The sequence below is a fragment of the Thermobia domestica genome, chromosome 1 (genome assembly GCF_964235325.1).
Source record: "Thermobia domestica chromosome 1, izTheDome1.hap1.1, whole genome shotgun sequence".
Taxonomy (NCBI): domain Eukaryota; kingdom Metazoa; phylum Arthropoda; class Insecta; order Zygentoma; family Lepismatidae; genus Thermobia; species Thermobia domestica.
In genome coordinates, this window is record NC_137454.1 from 26,532,971 (window position 1) to 26,545,408 (window position 12,438).

Sequence of the window (12,438 nt, forward strand, 5' to 3'; positions counted from 1 at the left end):
CAAAACAGTTACCATTCGTCCTCAAACACCCTATATGTGACATTTTGTCTATTATAAAGTATGATCAGATGCAGGTAGTATTATTTTATCCAGCGTAGGGTTTGAAGGGAAACTGTGGCTTTTATAACCCTTCATGAATCTGTGTTTATCCATTTGTCTATCGTATAATTTCACATGCCTTGTACAGGAATCGAACCTGAAACCACGTATATAAAAAGCTTATTTATATTGGTACCTTTTGAAAGTTTCAGTGGCATTTTTTGTTGAATGACTGAGTTACAGCCTGTGAAATATTTATTCTGTTTATTGGAATAACAGATGGTGACCAAGTGATTGATCATGAATTATCTATACAGCATTTATTAATTTGTGTATTCATGAAAAACGTTCATATTTGTGTCCTTTGGAGCTTGTAGTTATATGATAACATGATGATTTATCTGACCTTGCACCTGTGCACTGTACGTGTTTTCGTCTTATTCATTTGCTTGAAAATAATAGATATTTGTTTAAAATCTTTTGAAGGTGTTCCTGTTAATTCTCACTAATAAGGAATATATTTTCATTGTATTAATATTCACTGCTCTGCATGACGAATAGCACTGTTACTGACACAGTTTTTGTTTGTTTATTTTTGCACAGACATCCTCTCCAGTCGCCGTTACGGTAAGTACAGCAATCGTAGCTTTATTTTACTTGTATATAATCTGTCCGTTTTAAGCATTAACTTGTGACATAGCAGACAAGGAGATCGAGGCTACCACTCTGGCAATAATGCCCAGATGAGTGTCCAGGGAACAAGAAGTCGACCAATCAGATTGCCTGTGCATGCTATGCAGGACGATTGTTTTTCTCGGTCATATTTACTTTGAAGTTAATGCTTTGTGAGTCAAGCGCTCTGTGCATTTGTGCGGTGCTGTGTGCGTCAAGTCAAGGTGAATAAATTTATTTGGTTCCTATTACAACGAACCAGTGGTTAATGCTGAAACTGATAGATTATACGGGATTCTGTCGCCACTTTACATTTGCATAGATCCAGATTGTTTTGTGGGACCACTTCTGAGCTTTTTTGGTACACCTTGCATGAACGTGTGTTTACGTAATTGCCGTATGGTATTTTGATTTATGTATATTTATATACACATGAGAAAATTTAGGGTTTGGGGATTGTTGAAAGTTCTGTAATCCCCTTGATGTTCTTCGTTGCGTAACAACATTAAATAACTATTGTGCAATTTATTGTACAGGATGTTTCAAAATACGAGGGACGACTTAAAAAATAGCATCAATAATTTTGCATGCTTAAACTGGGCTCAAACGCTATTGAAACGGGAGTCGAAGTATGCCAGGCGTTCGCAAAGCGGTAATTTGTCAGATTTTAAGAGTGGTGATGGATCTCTGCGGACGCGCCACGTAGGGATATACACTAGCTATTGACAGTGAGGCAATTAAAGCAGCTTTTGGGGCCAAACCTTTGAGCAATTGTGAACAGCATTTAATTGGAGTTAAACCAATCGCCATCATCATCAGGGACATTATTCTGTATTAGTCTGTAAAATTCGCAGACCGCAATGCGAGATATGCGTGAAGAACTTTTGATGGTTATTCTGTGAGGGGGAAAAAATGCGGAGGATAGATCATTCGCAAACTATAATTTTGGTGTTGCCTTGACACATACCGATACGGCAAGAGGTCCCAACGTGGGAAATTGCAAAGTATCATGACTGATCTCATATGAGTTGAAGAGATGCCTATGTTTCGTTGTCTTTACAGAAAAATCAGTTTCAGGACCACATCGCCGTCACCATTGGTTGACAGCACATGAACTTATTCCCAAACTACTTACTTCATCAACCGAAGGTTATGGTGTGTTTTCTGGACTCTTGAGTATGTCGTGCATCGCGAACCGCTACTGCTGTCATCTGGCGACTGTTTACCAGTGGCGGCCGGTGGATTGTGGTTTCGGGTGTTGCAGTACGAACGATAAGAGACAGAAGATGTAAAGTTAACTCATTGACTAACCAGCATAACTTTAGATGCAAATGCTATGTGACATGTTAAATTAAATAAAATTCTGTTTTTTAAAAAAATGCAGAACATTTTATCCGATTAATCACCTTAGTTAATTAGTAAGTTTATTCTTCTCTCTTTGATTGGAGCAAATCTGTCTAATACATGCTGGTTGAACTCTGGTATTCTTTTTGTCAGGACTTTTTCGATGGAAAGCATAACCGATGGTGATAACCTTTCTTGGGACATTCAAGTCCTTGAAAGTATCAATTCTTTCTCACGTGGAAAAAAACTTTTCGTCTTTTGCTGACGCCATAAATACAGTTAATATTAATTTCAGAAGCTTTGTAGATTCACTAAATATTTTATCTAGATTATTGCGAACGATTCATTCTAGCAAACTCAGTCCCTCACAGTGATCCGAATTCCTCTTCGGCGTTGACTGAAGAAAGTTCGTAGCAGAGATTAGTTATAAAAAAATGTACATTGAACACACTTTATTCACAGTTTATCCAGGAAAATTTAAAATAAATTGAGGAAATGTATCTGGTGCAAACAACACTACTGCCATAAGATATCCTGTAAATTTAAACTGGATTTTTTTTTTTCCGAACACTCTCCTGAATTGCCCTTTGCTTGTTTTGTCTAATCCTTAATTGCAAATTTTTCTTCAAGTTATTTACCGAAGTCATGGTATACAATTCATTCAGAATTTGTAGGTTGTTTACAGAATTAAAGCACACAATAAAATTAAACCTAATAATTAAAAACCAAAACAGCTTATACAAAATAGGTACTGGTATATGAATTCCGAATGTCACATATTCATACATCAACACACACACACATGCGTAAAAGAAAAAACTACATTCCAAATCATCCGTCTTGATTGTTACGCAATGCACGATGAACACAATATACTTCCACATGAGGAGAAACAATGCTTACCAATGTGATATGTTCTGGAAAGGAAACCTCGAAACCCGCCAGATGAAGGATCAGCATGTAACAGAAGCCAAAAATCAAAGAACATCAAAGCAAACAGCACTGCCAGTTCTACATCCAGAAATGTTAACTGGGAAGGGTCCAAGTTTTGAGGGAAGTCCAATACGTCTACATAATATGGAACCTCTCTTATACTGCACCCGAAAAGACGATAAGTAATTCTTGCTTACTGTCATCTATATTTTTTAGAAAAAATTGATAGAACGATTATTTTTATAAGAAAAGAAGAGTACATGATGAGGCGTAAAATAAAATATTTGCCTACATCAATCGTTTCTCTGTTAAACAAGTATAGTTCGTTAAGAAAGTCTACAAATGTTAATAACGTTTCGAAAGTTTTGGGAGGTCCGAACCCGGTGGACCTCCCTCGTGGCTACGCCCCTGAGCATTGTTAACTAGTCCCAAATTCAATGTGGCGTTCCCCATCATACAGTTTTATGTGGAAATTATCAAGAGTACAAAATATACTTATTTTATAAGAAAAATACGTTTATACTAAAATATCCACAGAGGGGGGAGGGGGAGTGATTCTACATATTGACTATTAATATTTGATTCACAAAATCCAGTATAAAATGGCCTCTGAGCTGTATCTGGTGATTGTTAAATAAATAAATAAAAAAAAAAATAAATTACTGTAGAAGAAGCCTTCATTATCAATATAAGCTAAGAATTAACTTGTAAGTGCGGGTCTACTTTCATTTGTTTTCTCCTCTATTGGATATTTTCTTTCTTATTTTGTAATTCTCAATCACTTTTTTTTTTGTCATTATATTGATTTGCTTCAGTATGGTCCCGTAATTTAAAAATATGAATGCATAAAAACTAATTCCATTTGTTAATTGCTAGTGAAAGAAAATTCAGAAATGTTATTTAGCGTGAAAAACCTTCTCGTTCACTGGAAACCGTGCTGTGTTGCAGAAGCACTGCAACGACCAGTCCCTTTAACTTCTGAGATGGGGAAAGGAGACTTAACATTTGCTCCAATTGTCGCGCTGAAGGAATCTGGTCGTTGTATGCTCGCTGCAACACAGTATAAATTAGACTCTGGGACGGATTATTTTTCGCTTTATAAAACGGATTAACGGAACGGACAGTTACAGAAGTAAAAAAAAAAAAAAAAGTTATTTAAAGTGTATATATATATGCAAGTATTAAAATGTATCTTTTCTGTTCTTTACTACTATTGATGATGATGTTTTTTTCTTGAAATACTTTGATCGTTGCGCAACGCTGCAACACTAACATTAGCCGCCACTGCTGTTTACTCTCAGAAACTGGAACATACGCAAGACATGAGAAGGATTTGTATACAATGGATATTGTTGCTGTTCTTTCTAGTTCTTGACGCAGCTGATATTCATTGTCACTGATGGACACGTAACAGTTCTGTGTTAATGCGTGGTTAGTTCCCAATCTGTATGATATTGTAGACATATCTGTTGTTTCATTTCCTGTCTCTTCATTCCACCGATAATCACTAGCAAATATCACCCGTGTTCTTTAGTTCAGCGGAACATAAGAAATTTCATTTCAATGCTTTAGTTACTGAAAACCATTGATTCCATGAAACACTGTTAGCAATAGAGATATCTTTGTCAGGTTAGTCCGGATGGAATTCAATTGTTTCAACTCAGATGCATAGGTCTACAACCTTTGGCATATAAGCGACTGTATTTTATAGCAATGAACTTGCGCTTTGTCGTTATTTAAAAAAATATAAGAAATTTTAATCTGTGTGACGTATTCTCAAGTCGTTGTAGGAAACAAATGTAGATTCGTAAGTTTGCGGTCATCTGATGATATCATCTTTCATTTGAGTGATAATTGTCGCTTGTAAACATTTTTATAAGTACTTACAGTTAAGTGCAATCGTTGGTATTTGTTTGTTAAGGATGCGTTTATGAAGGCTTATTGAAGAAATTCCTAAGTGTCATTGCTGCGTATCTAAAGTAAGATGTGTATCACTTAGGGAAAATGTTTCGAGATAAAGTGCTATTGTTTCGTTGTACGAGAAGCAATGGAAATGTATGTGTATTAGTTACTCACGTTCATTCAGCAGCGTTCGTGACGGTTGACACATATAATTGAGAAATAGTCAGTTGCATTGAGACAAGACGAGGAGAAATTAATGCACTACCAGATAAAACACTGGTATTTCTAAGTTTCTTTATAAATTGCGGACTAACTTTTAATTCTTTTTATTATGTTTTAAACTCGTTTTTATTTTTTTAATGTCTGATTTACATTATTACGTCAGTACAAAAATACGAAAGGAGAAAATAGGTGACTAGTTTTCGATATATGGTGACTATTTCTCGAAACTACAAAACTTTTCAAAATAAAATATTTTACAGTTGTATATACCATAAAACCATGACAAATTAGATGTATTAGCATTAATACCTAGAAATGACTACTATTATTCTGGTATTTCTGCTTAATATTTTACGACTTGGAAGAAACGAATTATAAGACTAAGTAGTTTTGAAAAATAGGCCCTTGGAGAGAAGTAACTGGATTGAACGGGAAACAAATTTGGTTAGAAATAGTTGGAGAGAAAATCACGTTTTTAGGTGTAATTAGGAGGAATAAAAACTGGTTAGAACATTGGCTGAGTAGAAATTGTTTCATGAGACGTGCTGAAAGGGACGGTAGAAGGAAAAAGAGGGAGGGAATAAAAAGGCTGCGGTTAATGAACGATATTTCAAGACGAAGAGGTTAAGACCGGCCGCTAATTGACAGCAGAGCAGCCTGTCCAAGCCGAGGAGCAATACACCAAAGACATTGTAAACAATGGAATCAAACCTCGTGTCGTGCATTCAAGTGAGAGCAGGTGTAGTGTACATAAGCTTGCACGAAGTGTTACAGTTTCCTGTGACTGTTCCAGCAGAGAGAGAAAAAATGAAGTAGTTGATATAAGTGAGAGTGCATCCAGTGCTTTATGATTCAAGCCATGAAAATGATATGAGAACCAAGTGAATGGTGAGTACAGTTCACCCTTCTCAATGGATAAATTGGAAACTTCATGCTGCTAATATAATTTGTTCATTGGGTTTTAACGATGTGCGTATTTTTTTCTTGCTGTCGGTCAGAGGCGTCGTTCATAGAAAGAGGAGAGGGCGGTTGCTTTCGCTTTGTCGAGGTCATTGGGCCATTATAAACCTGTAACAGTAAACAAGTGTGATGAATCGATTTCAACAACGAATCGATTGACGTGTGATGCAATATAAAATAATATATTCTGTAGTAAATTGGAGAAACGAATAGGTAAACAACAATGTTGCTGTTTCATTATTCCTTGTAAACATCGAACCCTCTTTTAACAACATGGATATCGATAGCATTAGACGAGTGGGCACGGACATTCGGATCGCAAAACTCAATCCATTGTGGCTGCTAGTCTCACAGAAGGGTGAAGACATCTACAAAAACCGACTAAACAAAACAAAAAGTAATAATTCGAGATTTGTGTGTGTGTGTTTGTGTTTGTGTGTGTGTGATCGCGCCCCCGCCGGAATGATTTGGCAATATTTGTAATATTTGTAATATTTAAATTCCTTTCGTAAATGTATACTATCAACCTTATCAGTCAGTATCAAGATTATATCTCCTCGGCAGATTACCTGCTGAGAAGGACAAAGGATGGTAGAATATTAATAACAATTGAAATTTATTTATCCTAGTTAATGATGTTCAAACTGAGAAATTGGGCTGAACGAGCGTACTAGTATCACGTACGCAGTACACAAATTGCAGTTAGCTAATGTTTTTTACTTGCTTGATATTCTGATTCCTGATAATATTTTACACATTCTAGCTTTCGACTCTGCCCTGAATCCTTGCTCATGAAAGATAAAAGTATGAGAAAATGTAACAAAAGCAGCAGGGAAATAAAAGGGAACAGACTCACTATGCCAGAGCACTGCAAAAATACTTTGTAGGTTGTTGCCGGTCACAAGTCAGATTGTAATATGTTGCACTATCATTTGACGTGTGACTGGCATCAATCGAAAGATGTTTTTGCACTTCTCTTCCCTGGTGAGTCTGTTTCTTTTTATTTCCTTATGTTTTTGTTACCCCCTCCCCTCCTCTTTGAACACAGATCCAGTAGAGAGCCAAAAGGTAGAAAGCGTAATATATATTTTTAGGTATCACAATTTCCAGTAAGTTAAATGATCTAAAATTCCTGAGCGTATTAGCATATTGTCTGAACTAATGAAATCTTGCCTTCATTCTCAGTGGTAGTTCAAGTTGTTCTTGCTGAAGTAGTTGTGTACAGGTTTCGATTCCCAGTGAAATTTGAACGCATTACTGTGGTTCGGATTCCACCTTAACTGTAGATCCACGTCCTATATAGCCTCGATGCTGAAACAGGACACTAAACTTCTGCCAGCAGAACTAATCAATCTTCATGAGGTGAATTTCATTGTTGCTCAGTGTCTTTGAAGGAAGTCCCGAGGAAGAAATCAATAGCTGTAAGATCTGGCGATCTCAGAAACCAGTAAATTTGTGCCGTTTCAGATTGTCCCACAATTTCGAGACATTCCTTGAAGAAATACTTTTTTTTTTTTTTTCGTTTCTGCTGTTAGCTACTGTTGATACATTGAAAAAATGAAATGACATCTTTTATAAGTTTTACGTCCCACAGTTATGCCGGCTAGGCTAAAGGAGACGATGATGATGAGAAATGAGTGAAATGGTGGAATAAACAAAGTGGGAGGACACGGGAGAACTTCGAGAAACCCTCACACACGGTGTTTGTTCACAAAGCTCAGCTCACTTGGCCCGAGCTGGGATCGAACCAAAGACCCCATGCACTAGAGGTGAACGCTCTACCACTGAGCCACTGCGGCCCCATGTTGATAATTGACGACAATAAAATCTGTTCTCAAGATGACACTGCAAAGCCAAAGCATGGGGGATTCAAGATGGCTGCCGAAAGATAAGTATAAGAGAGTCATGCTCTGATTTTTAATTTCAATTTTAATATTGATCAATTTTTACTTTAGAAAATAGAATGTTTGATACAGTTACGAAGATATTTAGCACAGTATTATTAATTTCGCATTTTGTAGTGATAAACAAGTTTACTTATAACCGGCTATTTTGAAAATCAGTTTCAATTTATAACAATATTAGCGATAGAGACGACTAGGCTGATAGCTGCGGCTAATTGCATACCCGCAATGGTTTGAAGGAAAGGAAAGCCAAAACATGGTATTGCTTGAAGATGTTTTAAATTACTGTAGTTTTGGACGGAATATTCCTATTATCGTTACTCTTGGGTGGCACATCGTATTGGAATAAGCAGATGCTAGAAATTAAAATTGGACCGTACCTGAACAGTCAACGTCATTGGTTTTCGTATTATTTGTCATACAAATAACAAGAATTTCCAGATAGTTTACTGGTGTAATTAAATCTGTTCTTTGCCAATTAAAATTCAACTACGGGACAACAAATACGAAAAATTACAATAAATTAAAAAAAAAAAAAAAAACTATTGTTTCCAGACAGGATAACAATAACTCAGATTGGCAAAGTAAGTACGGAGTAATAAAACCTTATGAGACCAGCATAACCAGTAACTAAACCGGTTTCTTCGTAGCAGGGTAGTTATTAAATTTATACTTGATAGTTGTTAATCTATATTTATAAAGAAGTAAGTCCTTTGACTCACTCACTTATTCACTCATCAGTAGATCTCGGAAACTATTAAGCGTAGTACCTTGAAATTTTGTATAAATGTTCTTTTTGTATCCTAGGCTCCAAATAAGATGGGATTTTGTAAGATGCAATTCCTAGGAGATGGGAAACGGTGACTTTGAAGTGTTTCTGGATAGTGGGCAGAGATGGAGTGGGTCAGTGGGTCGTGGGTCAAGATTTGTGAGTGGGGTGTGGGTCACCAGGACATGACCCACTGCAACCCACTCTGCTCAGTGCATTGTGGACAGCATCTTCTGAAAAGCGGATGAATTTGTCTACGTTTTACTTTCAAGGCCTCCATTTTTCTTTCTTTTTCATCTGTTTCTATTTACTTACCTGAGATGTGTATATCTAAGTGAAAAATGAACTTCAGGCACTTTTGAATAATATTTGTAATTGCAATAATAGCAATAGGACTTAGTACTTGGCTTTCGAGACAGCCGTATTTTTCAATGTTTTATTCTTTACGTTGACCTACTTTACCTTGATTTGAGACTTTCAAATTTCATCCTATTTTGTATTACTGAAAGTATCTGTAATCTAACTAGGAAATAATTATACGAGGGTCACTACGAAAGTTTTGAGATGTGAAATAACTTACATACTTAAAATCAATTTAACACTTACATTTTCTCAAAGTATTCACCATTACACTGTACACACTTTTGCATCCTCGAAAACCACTTTTGGAAGCAGTGTTGCTAGTCTTTATCTTCAAGTGTTGAAAGATCATTCTCGTAAGCTACTACAGCTTCTTCAGGGCTGCAAAATCTCTTCCCACGCATGCGATCTTTGATCCTGGGGAACAGAAAAAAAATCACATGGGGCCAGGTCAGGGCTATATGGCGAATGAGTCCTAAGTTTGACCTCCGTAGATTCTAAAAACTGAATTGTGATGTTGGCCGTGTGTGCGGATGCGTTGTCATGATGAAGCAGGATCGCACGCAATCCAGTTCTTGGACGCCGTTCCCGAAGCTTCTGGAACACTTTTGTTAGGCAAACAGTGGTGTACCACTGAGCAGTAACAGTCCTTTGTTCTTCAAGTGGAACAGTTGCAACATGGCCAGATTTGGAGAAGAAAGTTGCGACCATCATCTTCCCACATTTCGCGGTCGCTTCCATTTCGTGGGTGGATTTTCGTCTGGAAAGATCCAAACTGTAGACTGGCGTTTATTTTCAGGGTCAAATTGATAGATCCAAGTCTCATCACCAGTAACAATGTCAGAGACGCGTCGAGAATTCCCTTCATCAAATCTTGCAAAGCATTTCTTCACACCATTCCACACACATGCACTTCTGCTGTTCAGTCAAAGTGTGAGGCACCCAACGAGATGAAACCTTCCTGAGCCGAAGATGATCATGAAGAATTTTTGTTACTGCTGGCGATCCAATGTTCACTGTAGATTCAATGTCCTTGAAAGTTGTTCGACGATTTTCTCAAATCATTTGTTCCACAGCGGCAATGTTTTCCTCTGACACAGCTGTTGCTGGACGTCCAGCTCTCTCTTCATCTTTGAGCGATGTCCGGCCTCTTCTGAATTCACCATACCACCGAAAAATTGTAGCACGGGAAGGAGCAAGGTCCCCAAATGCCCCCTGCAAACGGTCAAGGCGAGTTGAAACTTGCTTCGCTTCTTCGCTCTGGATACCGCTACCGAACGTAGTTGTTGGAATTCAAATACTGTGCCACAACAATGTGTATCTCAAAGCTTTCGTAGTGACCCTCGTATACGATAATTAAATTGAAATTCATCGTAAATAGGGCGCATAACAAGCACTTTACTATTTTATATTTTAAAGGTCTGATCCACCGGTATTGTAACAGAGCGGTGCTTCAGCAATTGCCCATTGAAATTCAAACTCCGATTAGTGATAATTTCACTGCCTTGTTTTATTACAAGTGTAAATGCTGTAGTCATTGGAAAGGAGGGAGTGGATCATCGGTCAGAATTGATGATGATAGGGTTTGGTGGGTGGTGAATCAGTGGGTTATAGGTCAAGTTTTCATTGACCCACGCCATCTCTGGCTCTGGGCTGTGGATAAGACGGGGATTGGGGAAATACGATCCTTAAGTTAAGAACGTAGTTGAAATGTTAGGAGTATTTTGCCTTTTACCATACCTGCGAAATCGTTAAGCGTATAACTTTAAAATTTTCTACGTTTTCCTTGCACCTTAGGCTGAATTATTATTATTATTATTATTATTATTATTATTATTATTATTATTATTATTATTATTATTATTATTATTATTATTATTATTATTATTTAGTGGAGATGTCAGCATAAAGACCATTTGTCCCCGTCACGATCAACACAACTGTACATATACGGACTGCCATAAACAAAACGTACTCAATAAACATTACCACCTCCTTTCATTATAACATGTTTATCCTGATGTCACCAGTCGCCAGAGCCTCGTTAGCCTGCATAACAAAGAATGCAGTATCCATAGTACACTACAAGGAAGAGAGGTTGGCATTTGGGCACTCGCAAGAAAGCTCCCCTTACATCCCCCCTTAGACTGAAGATGCGACGGAATTTTCCGAAGTAGATCTATAAGGGTAAAAAAAAAAAAAATGAATTGATTTTTTTTTCAATTCACCAGATCTCTGAAACTATTAGACCTTAGAACCTTCAGATTTTCAATCAATATTTTCCTTTTACACTAGGGCAGTGGTTCCCAATCTTTTTCGGCTATCGGCATTTTACTCAACACCCACGATATCGAGATCGTATTTTTTTTTCTTAAAAAAAAAAAAAAAGATAATCATATAAATTACAATACTGTAAGACTATAAGTATTTGTAAAGTAGTGACTATGTAGTACTGAACACTATTACTGCTGCTGGGAGGCGTTGACTGGTATAGTCTGTCTCAAAATTGATTTTAAGTAATTATTAAAGGCTTTATGATTTATAAATTCTAAAATTTCGTGACGTACCCTGTGGGATTGTGCGACACACTGTATTAAGATGATACCCTGGTTGGTAACCACTGCTCCAGGGTATAAGAAAGGACGGGATTTTGTGATTCCTTGAACCGCTTTATCTTTGCTCATAGTTTGAAATTAGAGGTGGTTTTTACCTATAATTTGGTATAATTTCAGCATGTTTTAGCTCACAAAGAGCGTTTTTTTTTAAATATGTATTTAGTAGAATTGTCTTTCCTGTAATTCGATATTAAGAATAATTTCCGGAAGTTTCGAGTTATTTTCCAAAGTCTATCATAATTTAATAAAAGTTCTACTCTTTTCGTTTTTGAAAAATGAAATCTTTTAAGTTTTACGTCCCTCAGTTATGCGCGCTAGGATAAAGGAGATGGTGATGATGAGAAATGAATGAAATGGTGGAATGAATAAAGTGGGAGGAAACGAGAGAACCCCGAGCAAACCCATGCACACGCCCCCGAGGGTAACCTTTACTGTGCGTGTCAGGTAAACAGGTAACATCTTGGTGTCCGCCATTTTGAATCTCACCCAAAAAGTTTAAATGGGAAAGGGGCCAAGTGATATATGAAACAGTGGTAGGATTTTAAGAGAAACTGTCAGGTTATTTCCTCAGGAACATTAAAGCAGACACTCAGAACCGTCGTCGAGTGCGATGCAGGCGAAGAAGGAACTGTGTCGACAATAACTGTCCGCCGCAAGTTACAAAATAAGGATATAGGGGCAAGGGTGCCGATTTCTTTGTAACATGGGGGGGGGGGAA

At 37.2% G+C, this 12,438-nt stretch overlaps 1 protein-coding gene across 1 annotated transcript in view; it reads left to right on the plus strand.

Annotated features, from left to right (window-relative positions):
* The window catches only part of pnut (septin 7-like protein pnut), a 451,701-nt gene that overhangs the window by 36,942 nt on the left and 402,321 nt on the right, over positions 1-12,438 (plus strand). Inside the window, exon 2 of the mRNA XM_081755644.1 lies at positions 643-665. Within this exon, the coding sequence (XP_081611770.1) occupies positions 643-665 (23 nt within the window). The remainder of the gene's footprint in view (positions 1-642; positions 666-12,438) is intronic.